The sequence below is a fragment of the Perissodus microlepis genome, chromosome 18, assembly GCF_051167445.1.
Source record: "Perissodus microlepis isolate ML-2025 ecotype Zambia chromosome 18, ASM5116744v1, whole genome shotgun sequence".
Lineage (NCBI taxonomy): Eukaryota > Metazoa > Chordata > Actinopteri > Cichliformes > Cichlidae > Perissodus > Perissodus microlepis.
This window is the reverse complement of record NC_140478.1, coordinates 30,153,054-30,172,481: the sequence shown is the minus strand read 5'-3', so window position 1 is coordinate 30,172,481 and position 19,428 is coordinate 30,153,054. Positions and strand designations below refer to the sequence as shown.

The 19,428-nt window shown below is 39.5% G+C and overlaps 3 protein-coding genes across 3 annotated transcripts; 1 reads left to right on the top strand and 2 right to left on the bottom strand.

Moving 5' to 3' along the window:
• Window positions 1–1,567: 1,567 nt before the first annotated feature.
• LOC146368172 (uncharacterized) lies at window positions 1,568–6,397 on the bottom strand. Its single transcript, XM_084913671.1, has 3 exons — window positions 6,242–6,397; window positions 4,777–5,026; window positions 1,568–3,746 (listed from the first exon to the last, which is right to left on the bottom strand). The coding sequence occupies exons 2-3, from the start codon at window positions 5,009–5,011 to the stop codon at window positions 2,122–2,124; spliced, it is 1,860 nt and encodes a 619-aa protein (XP_084769797.1). The 5' UTR covers window positions 5,012–5,026; window positions 6,242–6,397; the 3' UTR covers window positions 1,568–2,121.
• A 550-nt stretch (window positions 6,398–6,947) lies between these two features.
• On the bottom strand, window positions 6,948–11,241 carry epdr1 (ependymin related 1). Its single transcript, XM_084913730.1, has 3 exons — window positions 10,915–11,241; window positions 9,068–9,276; window positions 6,948–7,636 (listed from the first exon to the last, which is right to left on the bottom strand). Exons 1-3 carry the CDS (start codon window positions 11,148–11,150, stop codon window positions 7,443–7,445), a joined length of 639 nt encoding a protein of 212 aa, XP_084769856.1. The 5' UTR covers window positions 11,151–11,241; the 3' UTR covers window positions 6,948–7,442.
• A 623-nt stretch (window positions 11,242–11,864) lies between these two features.
• Window positions 11,865–18,650, top strand: nol7 (nucleolar protein 7). The gene is made up of 8 exons (XM_084913727.1): window positions 11,865–12,101; window positions 12,736–12,796; window positions 13,688–13,743; window positions 13,836–13,861; window positions 13,992–14,082; window positions 16,032–16,153; window positions 16,531–16,608; window positions 18,174–18,650. The coding sequence occupies exons 1-8, from the start codon at window positions 11,917–11,919 to the stop codon at window positions 18,245–18,247; spliced, it is 693 nt and encodes a 230-aa protein (XP_084769853.1). The 5' UTR covers window positions 11,865–11,916; the 3' UTR covers window positions 18,248–18,650.
• Window positions 18,651–19,428: the final 778 nt, after the last annotated feature.

Sequence of the window (19,428 nt, the reverse complement as noted above, 5' to 3'; positions counted from 1 at the left end):
CAAGAGTAATACTATCATCAAAATATGGAAAGAAAATCTAAGTTTTACTAGCATATTTAAAATATATATCTAGTGAGGGCAAGAACAATATTATATCTATGAGATGTATTTTATATATAAAAATTGTTCATTAACGCTTTCACGCATAGTGGTCACTACAGTGGACAGCTATTCAAAGGCTCTTTTCTTGTATTTGTGTCAGTGTTAATGGTATACTTAAACCACTACATTGGACACTAATGTGTCACTCCATACCCTGCCACCCACTCCAAAGGTGATGTTGTCCACCTAAATGGACATGAAAAAAACTTTGAAAAGTACATGTTTAAAAAATGAAGTTCAAAAATCTTTTTTTCATGCCTAAAGATGAGTGAAAATCCAGATTGAGGTTGTCATAATTCATGCATGAAAGGGTTAATCATAATCATGGTAAAATGTTCATTGATCATGATTTTGATTTGAAGACATACTCCCAAGCCGTACTCTGAAAGATCAATGAAGCCTACATTTGCGCAACTCATCAAGCACAAATTATCAATTACAACACAACAGGAAAAAAACAATATATTAAACAAACCCAAGTGTAAAAGAAAACATAACTTGCAGCTCATGTTAACTCAGACAAGTTCCAGGTGTTACGGTTTATTCATAAAGAAACAAGGTTAAAGTTCACTGACCAGAAAAAAACAACTCTTTGTCTGGATTAATGGGAAAACGCCAAAGTGGATATTTTCCTGTTTGGTTAACCTAAAGCCACTTTAAACCTTGTTGATTAACAGAAAAACATGGAACTAAGGCCAACATTTTGACAAAAAGAAACAAAGTTTACAAAATCAAGGACCAGAATAAAGACAGACACTCAACCAACTTAGTGGAGTCGCATTACTCGTGTTATTGGTTGATTGTGATCAGGATGATTCCTGGATGAATCTCTGATCAAGTAATTTTGTTTGCCCAGTTGAGCAACATGATTATGGAGGACCACAAGAGCCACACACATCCCCCCAAAATTTTTATGCTGCAATTTTGAATTGTTAATGCAATAAAATGCATTTGCAAATTCAGTTACAAATGTATTTTTTAAATAATTTTATTTATTTAAACATTACAAAAGTAACTTATTATTTAATAATTACATTTTAAATAAAGACTATTTATAAATCAATATTTCAAAATGATTTATTAATCCATTGATAGATATGTCAAATTGAAAATGGATTTCACAAAAAACAATTAAACTCTCAGAAAAACCCTCATTTGACAAATGCCATTCAGCGGCTGTTTCTACACTCTGCCCAACACGGATATGTGAAGAATGTGAAATGACTCTGCTGTGAAATGGAGAGCCAAATCTCCGAGTCTTTGCCTGCGGACAGCCTGACCGCCTGTTAACTGTAACATTCTAACATGGCTAATGTTGGCACCACTGCATGTAGTGCCACAATTTTTTAAGTTAAAGAGTTTTTTCTTCCCACTTACACCAAGTTGTTGTTTATAGAAGGACATGTGACTGTTGGCGTTTTCTCTCTATTACTGTAGGGACTTCACTTTACAACTCAGAAAAAAGTCATGAGTTTAAAACACATCTTTATTTAAACTTTATAAAACTCAAAACCCTTCAACATCTTCTGAAGTTTAATTTTTCATGAAAATGAACATCAAGTTCATAATGATATATTTGTGTCTTCTGTGTGACACTTCCCTGCTTTTAATATTGTGCAGTGAAACCTCTGAACAACAGAGAAATTAAATATTTGCCATAATAAGCAACAAGTGACAAAAAAAAAAACTTATATAAGCTTCTTTCTCTATAACAAAGCTGTTTAGTGGAACAAGTTTATCTACAACTTGTGCTTGTCACCTCTACAGCCGAAAACAATAAAAATATGAATTCAGACAAATATAAAACCAGAGTTTCCCCTGCATCATATGAATAACACAATTAATAGAATAAACAATTGTTACAGTTAGTTATTGTGTAAAATAAATATATGTCGTATTGAGTTGAATAATACCTGTGGGATAATCATATTTTATCCCACAGGTGTGATTTGCACTGTCATTGCTGGCTCTACTATTAACACACATGCTACACTGACACATTTCTTAAGCAGGAAACTTTTAACCAGTCGTCATGTGAATTGTCATGTGAGATTTCATGTTCGTAACATTACGGAATCTTTTCCCACAGGTACTACACAAATATGGCTTCTCGCCTGTGTGAATTCGCAGGTGATTTTGCAACTGTGCCAACTGAATGAAACTTTTCCCGCAGGTGCCACACGAATATGGCTTCTCACCTGTGTGAATACGCATGTGAGTTTTCAATGTTGATAATTCTCTAAATGATTTCCCACAGGTGCTACAAGAATACGGCCTCTCACCTGTGTGTACTGTCATATGTCTTTTTAAACCGGACAGGCCACAAAATCCTTTCCCACAGGTGCTACAAGAAAATGGCCTCTCACCTGTGTGAGTTCTCATATGCCTTTTCAGGTTTTGCAGCTGAATGAAACCTTTCCCGCAGGTGCTACAAGCATGTCGCTTCTCACCTGAGTGAATTTTCATGTGATTTTTGAATCCTGTTAAATTACTAAATCTTCTTCCACATGTAGTACAACAATATGGCCTCTCACCTGTGTGTATTCTCATGTGAATTTTCAAGTATACCATCGTAGCGTAGCTTTTCCCACAGGTGCTACAAGAATGAGGCTTCTCACCTGTGTGAATTTTCATGTGAGTTTCTAGTCCTGATTTATAAGTGAATTTTTTCGCACATGTGCTGCAAGAATATGGTTTTTCACCCGTGTGGATTCTCATGTGTTTTTTGCACTCTGATGAGCTAATGAAGCTTTTCCCACATGTGCTACATAAATATGGTTTCTCACCTGTATGGATTCTCATGTGAATTTTTAAATTTGGTGTCTGGGTGAATCCTTTCCCACAGATGCTGCAAGAAAATGGTTTCTCGCCTGTGTGACTCCTTACGTGACATTCCAGTGATGATTTCTTTCTGAAACTGCTCCCACAGATCCTACAAGAATAAGGCTTCTCACCTGTGTGAATTCTCATGTGAACTTTCAAGTTTATCATATGCTTGAATCTTTTACCACACATGCTACAAGAATGGGGCTTTTCATCCGAGTGAACTTTTATATGACTTTCCAAGTCTGATTTCTTGTAGAATTTTTTTCCACAGGTGCCACACAAATGTGGCTTTTCACCTGTGTGAATTCTAAGGTGGCTTCTGAAGGGTGATGAGAAACTAAATGTTTTCCCACAGGTGCTACAACAATATGGCTTCTCACCTGTGTGGACTCTCATATGACTTTTCAAGTTTATCATCTGACTGAATCCTCTCCCACAGGTGCTGCAAGAATGTGGCCTCTCACCTTTATGAACTCTTAGATGTCTTGTCAAAGAGGATTTATAGTAAAAGGTTTTTCCACAAATGTCACATTTTACAGAGTTTTCACATGTTTCAGATTTACGCCGGGCCTGCGACAGGCGCTTATTTCTGTTTATTTGAGGTCTTTTCTTCAGCTCTGCATTTCTAGTTGATTCCACATGCTTGCTTTCTCCCTGCTTCAGTACAAGATGCTCTCCCTTTTGACTGGTGCAGAGTTCCTTCTGTTCCTCTTTCATCGGTGAAGGGTCATCATTGTTTATACTTGAGTTCATCTCTTGATTAAAGACCTGCTTGTCTGTGAGAACCTCCTCTTTACAGTCATGCTGTTGTGGGAAATCTGAAAGGAGAAACATTACAGGAAAACACACAATTGAGAAAATATAATCCTAACTATTAGCAGGTCGTTACTTTGTGAGCATGTCACTCACATTTACCAATGAAATTTATTCTTCAGTTGTGGCAGATCATTTTGGACACTGGTGCAAGTGAGTGCATAGTTCTTGGATTCTAATTTGCAAAAATTATCTCAATATTTCGATGTTTGTGATTATCAAACTGTAGAAATATATCTCTCATTAGCTGACTGGCCTCTCCCCACTGTGGGTGAATCAGACTGTGGATCATGGAGAATCCATGCTTCACACATGTCAGTGTTTCTGTTTATATGCTCCCAGTCTGAGATGCACAATCTGAGCTGTTAAACTTCTTCTCCCTCTCGTGATCCTGTGCTTATCCTGTTTGACACTACTGCTGCTCCCTGCAGATCCTCTTATCACCACTCATGTCCTTCAACCCATTTTTGAAACTAACAGCATCATTATCCGTATTGTTTTAAACTTGCTTGAGTAAACATTTGTACCTCTATTAGCGAATAACGTTTATGATGTAGAAGCACATAATGACAGACATGACGATTCATCACAGTTGCTGAAAACAGTAAGTGTCAAACTTACTGACGTGTTTTAAAGGCTCAGAGACACTTTAGTGTACATGTTACATTTGTCAGAATTTTATACAATTAGTTATTATTAAACGGAGGTTTCTTCCTGTTAAAAGGGAGTTTTTCCTTCCCACTGTCGCCAACGTGCTTGCTCATAGGGGGTCATATGATTGTTGGGTTTTTCTCTGTGTGTATAATTATAGGGTCTACCTTACAATCCCTTGAGGGGACTTGTGATTTGGCGCTTTATAAGAAAATAGAATTAAATTGAACTTTAGTTGTGAAAAGTAAAAACTGATTCTTGCCTTAATGCCATTTGTTGCAGTGGGCTGTTAAATTCATCATGTATGGCTAAAAATAAAAGTCTGATTGGGGTCCAACGTGAGTCATATTCCTTTTTAACTGTGACTGTTACAGTTTTACAAACCTGTGCTGCGTAAGTTTATTTCTGGTTTCCACATGTTATCCAGTAGTCTGAGCTGTTCTTCCCCGGTCCAGACGATGATGTCTTCAGCTTCCTGCTTCACTACAAGCTGCTCTCCCTCTCGACTGATGCAGAGTTCCTTCTTTTCCTCTTTAATCGGAGGAGGATCTGGGTCCTTTTGGTCCAGGCTGTTGTTCCTCTCCTGGCCATCCAGACCCTCCTCTTTCTCACAATTCATTTTGTTGTGGGAGGTCTTGAGGAACAGTGGGACATAAGAAAAATGTTACCAATATGATGACAGGAAAATACACTTGTGAGCAAAGGCTGCAATACCTGGATGTGACACGTTCACTCTATCTGCTGTTTAACACGTTAGTGACTTAGAAAACACATTCATGTTAACTGCCGCCGTTTGTCACAGTTTAACATGGGCACCAGTCTGCTCAACAAGATGTAATATTGTGGCATGACTTACTGCACCAGTCTACACGCCAAGATACTAACCCCTAGTTTATTGTGAATGTTAGTGCTGTATAATGAGCAGTCCATTTACATGATTTAATGCTGGAAACAGTCTATTTTGTCCTAACAGAATGTTTTTATTTCAGGATATAACCTGAGGCGCTAACTGACAGGTGATCTTTGTCCGTGCATGAACATGTGCACTGGTGAGTTCAGAGCTCTCTGCAATGATCAGTGTATTAAATGAAGCTGCAGGGCAGATGTGGTGGATCTTATGGAAATAATCTATTGTAACAGACCAACCTACAGATTTTTATCAGAATAATGTCGCTCCTGCCTTTGGTTCTGGTTTGGTCTGCGTCAGTCAGTGCTGGATGTCTCAAAAACAGCTCTTTACAATCAGCACACATGGACTTTATTTTCTTCCGGTTACTTTGCAGCTTTGCAGGAGCTGAGTCTTCTAATGTCTGTTACTGTCCTGTATACGCTCAGCATCTGAAAGAAGACTCCATCACAGCTCTGTCTGAATGTATACAGTTATTATGATCACAAGCTTGTGCTTGCTGCTCACTGTGTGGGAGAGCCTGCAGGTTCAGACAGAGGGAGGCTATTTTGGCCCCTTATTATTTTTTTTCTGACAGTTTATACAGGCCAAACATAATGTTGCAAAAAATCGTTTAAAAATTCACTTTCGGAACACCTGCCCCCGCAGGCGGCCGCGGGCTGAGGGACAAAGAGCCGATGGTAGCACACTGCTGATAACAGAAGCTTCCTGTCACCGACTCTTTGATTTTAATGTATAAAAACCAGCTTATAGTAAAGTCACTCTCCCCTATATCTTATCGGATGCTATATGCTAAAATCCTACATTTAAAAACAAGAGGAGGACTTGTGTTATTTCTATAAAACCTAGCTCACACCGGCTCATTGATTTCAGTCTGATAGCATTCAAACTGAGCTCGTGAGCGCTATGTTAGCTCATTGACACCGTCACAGTTTTACACACCTGTTATGTGTCACTCTATCTCAGCTGTCTTTATATCCTGCAGTCTGCTCTGATGGTTGATCTCCCCCTCATACCGCACGATCGATTTTTAACCACCGGTAGTCTCTAATGTTGACAAACTCTCTGAAATACGGAAATGACGCCTGAGCACCGACAGTTGCGTCACTTCCGCTCTTCGCCGTTGGATTTTGGGCAGATTAGAGGCATCAAAAGCCCCCCCCCCCCCCCCCCCCACCCCACCCCCCACTAGACATCAGCTTTCTTCGATGTTAAAATTCAAATGGTTTTGTGGTAATAAAATGTCTATAAAATAAGGGAAACTATCTACGTACACCTCCTTACATTTCTTACTGTGTTTAGCTGTGGGGGATAAATTTAAATGGCAAAAGAAGAGTCATACGGAAATTAACTCAAAGCTGGCAGTCTGGAAATTATGATTTACCCATAATTGTAATAATGAGATCAAAACTCTTAAAGTCACTTTCGAGCACAGAGTTAACTGAACGTAATTGAATGGTGTCATGTGATGGATTTTATAGCCAAAGGTACCATCAGGCTCTAAGTGAGGACGCACAAAAAATAATGTTTACTTAAAGTGTCTGACAGTTATAGAAAGCTACTGCATTCATAAAGTGTTGTATCCAGTTTTATGGTAATTGTACGGAGTATTTTAATTCATACTACTTTATACTTCAACTTCACAACATTTCAGAGGAAAATAATCGTTTTATTCCAGTGATATCTGACAGTTTTAGCTTTGAGTCTTTACACATCATGCTTCATACAAGTATCCCAAATGTCATAGTGAAATTTAAAGATACAAGTCACAAAATAAAAGCAGGTTACAAAATAGTAATGATTTGTCTTTCCCATGAATCATCTTAAAACCATTCGGATCTCATCTTCTGACCTTTTTGAGGGTCCTGATTCCATAGTTTGGGAAGCGCTGAACTGTAGTAGTTATATATTAGTAGTATTTAACTGACAGGGCATATGCAGAATGAGTTCTTTTACTGTAAGTGCTACTCTTGTAGTAGAGAATTTTGAAACTGTGGCACTGGTTTCAGACTAAAGTACAGTTGTAATTTTACCTCAAATAAAATGTCAGTATACTTCAATAGTGAATGACTAAACAGGGAAGCAGTTTCAGACTTAAACTGCAGTTTAGCTTTTAAGGTCAAAGGTGAGATCTGATGAGGTCTCAGCACTCGAGGTCAACCATCCTCTCAGGCCGGGCTGTCTGGCATGTGCTCGGTGGGGTGAAAACGTTGGGGTCGCTGATTCCCAGCTCCAGGCTGAAGAAGCGGGTGGAGGTGGTGACACTGCTGTTCCTCGTGTAGGTCTCCTGCACTGGGTAGCAGTCCTTCATGGTGTAAACGCCCACCCAGGTCTCATCTGGTGGAGAGATGAGGACAAGTTACTGAAATAGCAGATTTCAGATGAGGTGCCAGCTCTGCCTCGGTGCCTTTTGAGAAGCAGCACACAAAAACCAAAAGTTTTCGCACAGTGGGTAGTGGGAGTTGTGGCTGTTTTGGCAAATCATTGGAGAAAGTCTTGTAGTAACCCCTCTCAAACCAATAAAAACAATCTTCCCAAATTTTGGATCAACCACTCTTACCTCATCTCCACCACCATGGCTCCAGTGCCTAATCTAAAACTGTACCAAGTATTTGCACCAAGAGGTGATAGGTACCGGTGTCTAAAAGGTGGCAAAGATCCACAAATATATATATATATATATATATATATATATATATATATATATATATATATATATATATATATATATATATATATATATATATATATATATATATATATATATATATATATATATATATATAATTTTTATTTTATTTTTTAGTTAATTCTAGAAAAATGACAAAAATGAATCCAGTTTGACATAAAATATTACTTTTGCCTCTTTGATACAGAGATACACCACAAATCTTGTATCTCAGCATGATGTGCCGTGTGTCCTTAAAACAATATGAGGAAAATCAAGATGTACAGAGATAGTCTGCTGAGATGTACAACAGTGTTTCTACAGCCATCTGATCTGCAATGCACAGTGGAGTTTCTGCCTTGGTCTGGGGCTCCACTTGAGCCAGTAGTGTTGATGATCTTGTCAAAAATGTAGAAAAGTGCAGTCAGATTTTGGATGTAGGAAGCATCTGACTGGGAACGGCTTTATTTTCAGCATGACAGTGATGAAACACACTGCCAATAAAAGCATATCTGGATAGAAAAAAACACTTTCAGTCATGGACTGGCCTCCACAGAGCCTGAACCTTAATATTATTAAAGCAATGTGACAGAGAATGGAACAAAAAGCAGCCAACATCCACAGAAAAGCTTTGAATGTCCTTCAAGACATCTGGAGAACTTTTGCTGAAGATTATTTAAGAAATTACAAGTTGCCTAAGAGAGTTCAGGCTGTGTTGAAGAATAAAGGTGGTCACACCACATATTGACTGTCAAGCCATCCTTTCAACTCCTTATACACCTATATACTGTTTATTACATTTTCCTAGATAAATATAAAGGAACAGTACTGCGCAGTACTGTATACTAGTGTGGGGTAGTTCACGAAAGGCTGCATGGAAAATGTAGAATTACTCTTTTTCGTGGAAAAGAAGTCATTTAGAAGCTACAGCCACTCTCATAATTCAATAAAACTTGCCAGACATGAAAGAAAGAACCACAGTGAAAGGGCTTATTCTTATTATAAAGCAGCTGCAGGACGTGCTGAATTTACGCTAACACTGACCTAACCCTTCAGCACTCACTATGGCCTGTTTGAAAGCATAAAAGTCTCAGACTTACGCTTGCGTGCCGGCTTCCTATCTGACCACTCCTGAACCTCAATGCTGTCCCCAGGGCCGCCGATGAAGTATTGGTCCTCAAAGGTGGAGTTATCAGGGACGTCGAAGGGATCCCAGGCTTCAGTCAGAGCAATCTTTGAGCATTCCTTCGTCTTCTGGTCAATCTGGAACATCACCATGCTCTGATACAAGTAGATATACTCAAAAAACCTGAAACAAAGAGGTTAAAGAAGTTTTTGGATGGGATTGTGCAGAGGACAAAAGACACAGACAGCGGTGTATAAACACAAACAGTGAAAAAAAAGATAAAATAGATATTGCTTGACTCACAATTTTGAGCCGTGAAAAAAAGTCTCACCACCAAGCATCAACCTACGGAGCTAAAAGCCAATCTCAAGATATCAGAAATTGTAGTTCCCCTAATGTCCACTAGAGTCCAGCTCCACAGCTGAGTCATTCTGCACAGACACCCAGGTTCAAATGACCGATTTTACAGTAGAACTAATCGTGTTTAGAGCCTGCTACAAACCCATTTTTGGTGTCTATGGATAGTTTTGCCCTTGATAAGAACTCTACAGAGGCTGATTTAACTGGAATGTGTTTTAATCATTTCTATGTTTGGCCTCAGCTCCAGTAAATCCAGTGAAAGAACCGGAGCGCTCCACTGTGTTTGTTCTGTTGGTGCCTTTTGGAGCATTTTTAATGAATTATCTAACAAATCGTATATCCTGGTGTTTAAGAAGTTTGTGCTTCAGTTTTGGTAAAGTCTAATATTTTATTAGTCTGTTACTTGCTGGATCTGTGTGATAACACTGCATGCTCTCATCCAAACATGGTCACATCCAGTTGAAGCAAACCACCTGAGCAGTGGCCAAAACATAAAACATTCAACATTCAAATCGCAGAATCCAAAACCAGTGGGCAACATCGTGGCTCCTACTTCCATTTCTTATGCACAGAAACTATAGGGCATCTATTTGGGCAGTAAGAAAACTGTCCAAGAGTTTGATAGTGTCTCTGTCTTCTAAAGTCTGAAGATGGTTACTTTTGGCAGGATAGTCCTCTGTGCCCAAACCAAACGCTCCAAAGTCGCTCTGTGGCCTCGTTTACCAGCCAGGGAACATTTCACAACTCCAGACTTTAGTCCAGGCTGAGAAGTGTTCAAACAGACTGTTTATGACCCTTTTTAGAACACAAAAATGCAAAAAACTAAACAAAACATTGTTTTATAGATTAATACAGTTATAAGTCAGTCTCTGATGTGTTTTTAATCTGATCTTTAGCACTGATGTGTAACGCATGGGAAAATAATTTATCCATTAATCGAATATGACCTTTATAATCATTATTACTACTACTATTATTACTTTTTGTAGTGTTTGCAGTATAAATAACTATGGGTGTAAATTATGGGTTGGTTTTGTGAATAAAAATACATATAAACTATAAAACAAAGCCGATCTTACAGAAAAGAAGAGCTTAAAGCTGGGACCAAATCCATTATAAATCAGCTTTATTAATCCCAATAGCAACGTTTACAATATTTAAGAAAAGTCTCCACACCAGCCAACTTGGAAACCAATAACGTTGTTCCTTATTATGCTTTATAAGTGACCTTCTAAGCTTTTACAAAAAAGTTAAGTACAGTGTTAAGTAGAACATGGTATCATACTGTGTTTTTTGTTAAATGATAAATGGAGTGATGCTTATATAAAGGATTTGGAGATTATTAAGCGCAGATTTACAGCTGCAGCTTGTTTTGTTGTAACTCTTCACACTGACTGTGTGCAGTAATAAAACGCAGTCTGTAAACAACATGTTTACTTTGTGTTTATTTACTGGTCTTACCTCTGACACGGGGTGTGCTTCTTGTGCTGCTGCAGGACTCGGATCCTCTGGTTCAGGGCGTCGTACGAGACGGCGGCTCGGCTGTTCCTGCCGGTGCTGTGGTCGTACACAACCCACCTTCCCTCCCACTGCAGCGGGGCGACGCAGGGCCCGACCGCCGGGGACGCATCCATCCGCGGGAGGACGAAGACAGAGGCCCCAGCAGCGGCCACAAACACGAGCAGAAGTCGGTGCATTGTGCCAATACAACCCTGAGTCCCGTTCACTACTAACAGCTCGGCAGATCCCTAGAATAAAGAGGAGATGGTTTTCCGGTTTTATCTTTCAAAATTAAAGCACAGGTAGTTAACATTTTCCTCCAGATATTACAAAACAAGCACATAATGAGGAAAATATAGACACTTGTTTCCGCCACTGAAACAAAAATAAAATAAAATTAAAAAAAAGGCAGATTTAAATAGAAATTTCGACTTATTATCTGAAAATTTTAGTGACTGACACTTCTGAATAAGTTGATTTCAAGATTCTTAAGTCGAAAATTTAAGCTAAAAAGTCACAATTTTGAGAGACTGGCCTTAAATTTAAAATAAATGAATAAAAATCTGTTGGAAAATACTACCTACAACTAACTTTACAGATACAAACATCTAAATTGTTAAACGTTAACTGTAATATAGATGATATTCTGTCTCAAAAGTTTGACTTACTCAGAAGTAACTAACTAGACATTTCGAGATATTGAAATGTTGGCATAATTGTATGGATGTTGAAATATATTATGCAAAAACAATTTAAACTTATTAAATAAATATTAAATTAATACAAATATAAAATGAGAAAACTTGCTAGAATTAGATAATCCTATCATTCGCTCATTTAGATCTATCTAAAACGGTTTGTTTGTTGGGCTGCAGTCATTGGTTGGTCGATCAGTCGGGTTCATTCTTTTTGCGTCACGTTGTGTGCGGCGTGGTCTGATGACGTCCCATAACGCTGGACAACATGGCGAAGAAACAACGTGGGAAAGCGAGCTCGTCGTCAAAGACGGCGGACATCGAAAAGCCCACAGAGAGTTTCACCTTGTCGCTGGAGTCTAGCGACGATGAAGCTCCAGAGGAGGTGACCTTTGAAGACTCCAAAGCTGAGGCTCTGCGGAGCATGAAACAGGCGCTGGATACCGCTAAAAGGTAGCTAACCGCTAGCTAACCTGTGCAGGGACGGTTGGGCCAAACTCCATTCAAAAAAACTTTGCATTCAGACGTCTCTATTCCAGTGAACACTACAGATACATTACGTAATTTTACCTAGGTGTATATCAAATCGGCAGCACGAAATTTAACAAAATTCATGTTCACAACGTGTGTATCTTTTAGCTGTTGTGTACTCTCAGACGCACAGCTCTGTGTCATATTGGTCTGGATCTTTGGATTGTTTGACGAAGTTTAGTTGGGCTAATGTCTAAAAGAGAAACTTTTCAAGCGTCAAAAAATAAACCCGATATGGACTGCACACTCAGAGGCCTTTTTATTAGGCACATCTGTAACAGTTCTGTCATAAACTCTACGTCTAGTCACATTTAAGGGTGACCTCAGCAGGGCCACAAACGGATCAGTAAATTATCCTGAAGCGTTTGTCAGTTTTTGCAGTATTTTCATACATGAGGGACCAGAATATTAGCAGTCCCCCTGAGAATGGCTTACGCTTGATCACCACCAGCAAAAATTCCCCATAAGTGTTATTACATTATCAGCAGAAGCTGTACAGTTGTGTGTTTGTGTCATTGTTATCCATAAACCTGATGAAATGCTCCTCTGTTTGCAGGGAAAAGCAGCTGCTAAAAGAGAAGAGGAGGAAGAGACAGGAGCTCTTCCAAGAACAGAAGGTCAGTGTGTGTCATTTTAAATGGTTTCAAATACTTTCAGAGGCCTGGACCCTGTCTAACCCTGAGTTTTAAGTTTTACAAATGCATTTACCTTCTTACCAGGGTGCATAACCATGGTAACTTCTCATGAAGTCATAACCTGCTCCTGAGAAAACATATGGACAAGTTCAAAACTACTGCCTGCTGAACAATCGATCGCCTAGAAAATGGTGTCACCAATCCTCAGAGCTCACTGCATTGACACTAATATGAGCTAAAGTATTTTTTAAAGTCTAAAGATGAAATTTACATCACTCTAACCCAAGCGGACTAACAGATTCAGAAAGTGCAGAACCTGTTTAACTCCCATTACAGTCTGACTATTGATTTTAGTTTAAGTGAAGCCAGATCAGGAGAGCCTGAGTATGCTGAAGTTGCTTCCATAGTTCAGGATCCAGGCTCAACCCAATCACACATCAGTGCTTTCATTTATTTTACTTCTATCTGAAAAGAGTTCAGAGGGTGTTCATTTCAGGAGGAGACACCGATGTGCTGTTTGAGGTGTATTAAAGCAACATTAAGGAAATGATGGGAAGGAGAGTTTTATTTATTTTTCTTCATTATTGTTTTTAATCCCTCTGCCTGTGAGTGAGTCTTCTTCACTGCAGGGTGGTTAACTTTGCTTAGCTTTACAGTAAAGAGGCAGGAAGTAGCACGCCTGGTTTGAATGATTCTGGAGGAGGATGAGGATGTCAATGTTTTGTTCCAGTCCCATTCTTGACATTTTTCACTTTAACTCAAAATGCAAAATGACAAAAAACAGTTCTCTTTTTGCCTTTCAGTGTGACCTAATGCCATAGAAAAACTAAAAGATGTGTGAACCTGCAGTTTCACAGACTGTTTTCTCCACAGAAAAGAAAACTCTTATCGGCTGACGTGTTGGAGGAAATCGACTCAGCTTCCTCAAAGTAAGTTTACCCGTCTAATTCTTGGATTTAACACATCGTCTCCATCAACTCACTCAGTGCTCACAACATTTGTTTGTTTTTCTTTTCTCCAGGAAGCAGAAACAGTCTGAAGATGAAGGTAAAGAAGCTTTCTTAATAAATCTTTAACCATTTAGCTGATGCTGTGGAAGGACTGGGCACTGATTTGTAGAGCAGCAGAATGAACTTCAGATCTGTGATTTCACCTAAATCAACCTGTCCTCACCCAGGTGAACAGGAGGAAAAGCCAGAAAAAGAGGGGGGAGATGGGAAGAAGAAGAAGAAAAAGAAAAGGAGTGGGAAATTGGCAAATGCCCGGAAGTATGTCAATGTTTTTAAATCGTTTTATTTCAGAGTTTAAGAGAGACACTTTACTTGGGTGGACTTGCCAGATTCTTTATTATTTAGTGTGGTCAGCAAACACCTTGTTGTTGTTATACATTATCAGGCACCAATAGAAACAAGAGAAAATTATGTATTTGAAGACAGGAAGTGTCTCAAACTAATATTTTTCAGTCTAATTTAATGAAGACTTTGCTCAGGCCTGTCCTCATGAGTAGGGCTGCCACAAACGATTATTTTGATAGTCGACTAGTCACCGATTATTTTTGCGATTAGTCGACTAATCAGATCATCATCCATTGGACGTAAAACATACAGCTTATTGCACCAGCAGCATCTGCTCTTATATAACTATCATTAGCTTACAGCTTTAAGTGTTTAAGGTATGTGCTAACTAAAAATAAAGACAAGATGATAGTTTATTAAATTTTAATGAAATTTGCAGATTGTTTCGGTGAAGTTTAACAAACTCCTTGCTATCTAAAATATAACAGGACACCGGAGTATATTCTCGAGCATCTCACACTTCTGATAATCAGCTGTCTGCTTGACGTTTATTCAGCTGTGTAAAAACTATAACTTTAATCTCAGCCAAACCGATTTACTCAGGAACAAATAAAATACTAAAAAAAGCCAAACAATAACATTTTTAAGTTATCTAAGTGACTTATGTATGTTTAACCTGAGTAGCGAAAGACGGCGGTGGGTTTGAAAACGATTTGCTGGGAGTCCGGTGTTCTCACGGGCTCTAGTGAGCCTCGCCCCCGGCTAGCTATCGAGCTAGTGGGTAACAGACGTCTCCGAAAACGTCGGAGCGCTTTTGAAAATATGTGGTGTCTTGATAAACTGAGCAGATATTTGAGGTTTACACAGCTACATTCTCGCCTGAAAATATGTTAAACGTTTATTTTGTGGCCCAGAAAGAATAATAAGAGTAATATTAAAACTAACTAGCTGCCGCCATTGTTGACAACTGCGCTGAGCCGCGCTGTGAATTCTGGGACAGAGCTTCTTCTTCTTCGGGGTTTAACGGCAGCTGGCATCCTTGTACATGCAGTGCTGCCATCTTCTGTTTCAGTCCGTTATTACACTCTTAAATCCTACTACTTATTCCTGCGTCTTTCAGGATCTTACAAAGCTTCAAACGATGCGTCGACTATTAAATCAGTCGTCGACGATTTTGATAGTCGACGTAATCGTGACTAGTCGACTAATCGTGGCAGCCCTACTCATGAGTTTCTCCTCCAGCGATGGTTCATGATGGTGGAGCTGGAGTTCATTAGCAGGAGAGACCCACTGATTGTTTTGGGAACATCTCTGCAGATAAAATATTGGTAAATGGTAAATGGCCTGTATTTATATAGCGCTTTATTAGTCCCTAAGGACCCCAAAGCGCTTTACATATCCAGTCATCCACCCATTCGCACACACATTCACACACTGGTGATGGCAAGCTACATTGTAGCCACAGCCACCCTGGGGCGCACTGACAGAGGCGTAGACAAACTTTGATTCACTGATGAAAGCCAGTTTGCAGCTCCTCACCCACCACGATTAGACAAAATCTGTTGTTACCAAGCACTTCACTGACTGCTGGACCCACGGATCAGAATCCACTCAGTGACATTTCAGAGAGGAAGTGAAGATGCTGAAAACCTCTCAATAAAATAATGATACAGAAATGTGATATTTTCATTGTTCTCACCTCATTGGACACTTTAAATTTTAGGATATTAGTTGGACTCTGTGTGCAGAGACTTGTTTTTAATTCTCAGCCTTTTGGATCCAATGAAAGTGCATGCTGGTGCTACTGAAGAAGTCTCAAACTGATCCTGATATATGTGAGACAATCATTATTCACTAAAGTGAAGCTGATCAAACACGCATTCTTCTTTCCGTCCTTTTATTGTACTCGTGTTGTTTGTCAGTCTGAAGGGGAAGTACACAGTGACGACGGTGAAGGAGCGAACGCTGGCGTCCTTCCAACAGCAGGTGGCCGAGGAGTTCGTCCGGTCCAGACTGTACGGACCAGGAACCTGCAGGACCACAAGTAAGCTGGTGGCATCACCATACTTAATTTTTTGTCAGGTTTTCTACTCCATGATACAGGGAGATGCATTTCTGCAGAGATTTTATCACCTTGTTTGTTGTTCTTTGGTCTTAATACTGAGTGAACACAGCTTCTGTGTTGCTGATGTAAAATGAAGCAAACACCTGCAAGCTACACTCTGTGGCAGTAGTCTGTAAAGACGATGATCTGTCTCAATTTGAGCTTTGCTACAATGACGTCCCGTCTCACTGAGAGGCGCTCGCTCTCCCGGGCGTCCTGCTGCAGAGACGGCGACGACATTCACAGCTTTCAGTCGTCAGACTTTCAGACCAGCGTTCTGCTCAGTGTTTTTAATCTTAATGTCCTTCTGCTTTCAGATAATGAGATGCTGTCCCTCCAGAACAAGAAGGGGTGGAATAAAAGTGCGGCAGTGCAGTTTGTCAAGAAAGACTGGGGTACGTTCAGAACAAGCCTGAGATTGATGACCAGAGGAAGTTTACTTCAGCTTTTACAGTCCAGTTGGTGCAATGTGTCGTCCAAAGATAAGAAGCTTAAAAGGAAAAAAAGACTTTATTTTTTCTTAACTGATTACTTTCTGCACAGTTTGTTATAAAAGAGATGGTGGAGCCTGAATACAAATCCCAGAAAATTCTGAAGCTCTAAAGATGGTGGAAATATGAGCCAGTGATGTTTATGCTGGACATGTACAGGTGAGGTTTACGATGGCCTCAGCTGTGTGGTGGAGGCGGGCAGGTTTACTTATCGTAGTAAAGGTGGATGGTTTTTTTTGCTTTCTACTATGAAACTGCATGTAGATAGAAGTATAATTTCTAGAGAATAAATGACCAGGGAATTAGGTGTTGCAGAGATGGCCGCAAAGTGGTAATACTTTCTTAATTTAGATCTTTGGTCACCCCAATTACAGCCAAGTACACAGTGATTTCAGCTTTATCTGTAAAATGTAGAAAAATGGGGTCAAAGGCATGAAAAGTTTGAGGTCACAGTTACAGATGGGTTCATCGAGAAGTTACGGTAAAACCTGTTTGTTATAGAAGTCTTTGTGTGAGACGAGTAAAGATATGGTTGAGTCTCTGCAGGCTTTGCACACCTGGATTTTGGCTCTGGCAAGATGATTAAAGCAAACCACAGTTTGAAGCGCCTCAGCACATTATAGGAGCGCAACACAGGGTCCGACTTATTTTAGGCTTTGAGTGTAGACTGCAAAAAATGTTAGTTACACCCATTTATAGATAAATTTACATCACTGTGCAAACTGTGAAGGATTCTGACTACACAGATGGAAGTGAGCCTCAAGGACATGTTTATAGGGATAAACCCAGCTTCACAAAGTGCTTCTATCGAGAAATACCATTTCTTAAGAGGATCACTAAAGAAAGTAACGCTCACGTTTTAAACTGCCGACCTGTATTTAACATTATGTTCTGAACACTGATGTGCCTGAATCAGACAGGAGCTAGCATGGAGGGTTAAATACAAGTCACATTGTTTAACTGTCATTGGTTTGATCTCTTTAAATCTTTTACAGAATTTTGCGGTTATTGCCACACAGGTCAGATTTATGCCATGATATTTATTAATGTTGTTGTCGTCACCACTCACCAGGTTTTCTGCCCCTGAGGCTTTTCAGGAGAGATTTTATCACCATGTTTTTTTGTTCTTTGGTCTTAATACTGAATGAACACATTTGTGTTATTGATTTAAAATAAACACCTGCAAGCTACACTCTGTGGCAGTAGTCTGTAAAGACGATGATCTGTCTCAATTTGAGCTTTGCTACAATGACGTCCCGTCTCACTGAGAGGCGCTCGCTCTCCCGGGCGTCCTGCTGCAGAGACGGCGACGACACTCCCAATTTTCAGTCTTCAGACTGGCATATTTACTCTCGATGTCCTTTCTAAAGGGTGTTTGAGTTGGAAAGCTGTGGGGACATGAGTCACATTTTTTTTTTTTTTTTTTTTTTTTTTTTTTTTTAAAAACTGTTATTGGTCTGATCTTTCAGCCTCTAAGGAGAAAGCCAAAGCAGAGAAGCTGAAGAAGAGGTGGCTCCACAAACAGCAGCTTCCCTCCTGTTGATGGGACGTAAGCAAGCAGCCTGTGAGCACACTTCTCCCCACGGCTGTTTAAAAGGACTCAAAACAGTCAGCATCACTGAGGAGGGGGTGGCAGCACTGTTGAAGCTTCAGGATGGGACAGTATACAGACTCTGAACTTGTCACAGAGACTCAAAAGACTGAGATCCTACCAAACTAAAGTCCTTCAACAGGTTCTTCATCACGGCTTTACCAAGAAGCAAAGGTTTTATTACTGGGTCTCAAAGTTTGTAAGGCTTTAATGTGAAGTTCTTGTGTTTCGTGTTTTTCTGCAGTCACTTGTGTTAAAGGTGTTTTCAAACCTGAAAGGCCAAAAATCAGATGTTTTGCGTTTATTTTCTGTAAAAATTCTGTAAGAATAAATGCTGATTGTTTTCTATTTCATATTTTTGAGATAAAAACCCTGATGCTTTCATCAGGTGTTCGTTTGCATTCAAAAACAAAAATGCAAAAGATGACGTGGTTGAGTATCAGCACAGCGTCTTTGGTAATTAAACTTAATTCAGACATAAGAGAAAAATAGCACTCAAATAATCCTGAGTTTAAATATGAAATGACACTTTTTATTTTTGTCTTCTAAAAATTAAGTTGAACTATAGTGCCAATCTATGGACATTTTACTGTGAATATGCACATTTATGGGTAGTTTATCATGAAATATGTACATACACAGCTTTTGTTATATTTTTTACTATTTTCAGTCCAAAACACTGAAATATTCTCAGATACAAAGGCTTGAAAAGTTGGGATCTGTCATTACTTAAAGCTCTCGTAGTATCACATCCTATCAGAGCACTTTGCTCTCAGACTGCAGGCTGACTTGTGGTTTTTAAAGGTAGAATGAGATGAAGTATCTTGTTCCTGTAGAACCAGCTCCCAATTTGGGAGAGCAAAGCCCTATTTTAAGATTAGCCTTCAAAGTGTCAGGCAACCCTGCACCTTCCATGCTGCTGGGGGACTTTTCATGATGCACTGAGCAGTCTCCACTCACCTGTATTCACTCCCCATGAGTTTATATGCCTTTTTCTCTCCCTCTTCAATATTTGTTTTTTTTCTCCCTATGCCTTCAATTTCCCCCTCACCTCCCCTACCAGTGGGCTGGTAGATAGCTGGCCCTCCCCAAGTCTTATCAAAGGTGGTTCTTCCTTCCTGCAGTCGCCAGTT

Excerpts from the sequence above, each read along its gene's own strand:
- LOC146368172 (XM_084913671.1), bottom strand. The coding sequence starts at position 5,011 with ATGAATTGTGAGAAAGAGGAGGGTCTGGATGGCCAGGAGAGGAACAAC. Across the intron at positions 3,747-4,776 it reads AATAAACTTACGCAGCACAG|ATTTCCCACAACAGCATGAC; the intron begins GTTTGTAAAACT and ends TTCTCCTTTCAG.
- epdr1 (XM_084913730.1), bottom strand. The coding sequence starts at position 11,150 with ATGCACCGACTTCTGCTCGTGTTTGTGGCCGCTGCTGGGGCCTCTGTC. Across the intron at positions 9,277-10,914 it reads AAGCACACCCCGTGTCAGAG|GTTTTTTGAGTATATCTACT; the intron begins GTAAGACCAGTA and ends TCTTTGTTTCAG. Across the intron at positions 7,637-9,067 it reads TAGGAAGCCGGCACGCAAGC|ATGAGACCTGGGTGGGCGTT; the intron begins GTAAGTCTGAGA and ends TCTCTCCACCAG.
- nol7 (XM_084913727.1), top strand. The coding sequence starts at position 11,917 with ATGGCGAAGAAACAACGTGGGAAAGCGAGCTCGTCGTCAAAGACGGCG. Across the intron at positions 12,102-12,735 it reads GCGCTGGATACCGCTAAAAG|GGAAAAGCAGCTGCTAAAAG; the intron begins GTAGCTAACCGC and ends CTCTGTTTGCAG. Across the intron at positions 16,154-16,530 it reads AGGAACCTGCAGGACCACAA|ATAATGAGATGCTGTCCCTC; the intron begins GTAAGCTGGTGG and ends TTCTGCTTTCAG.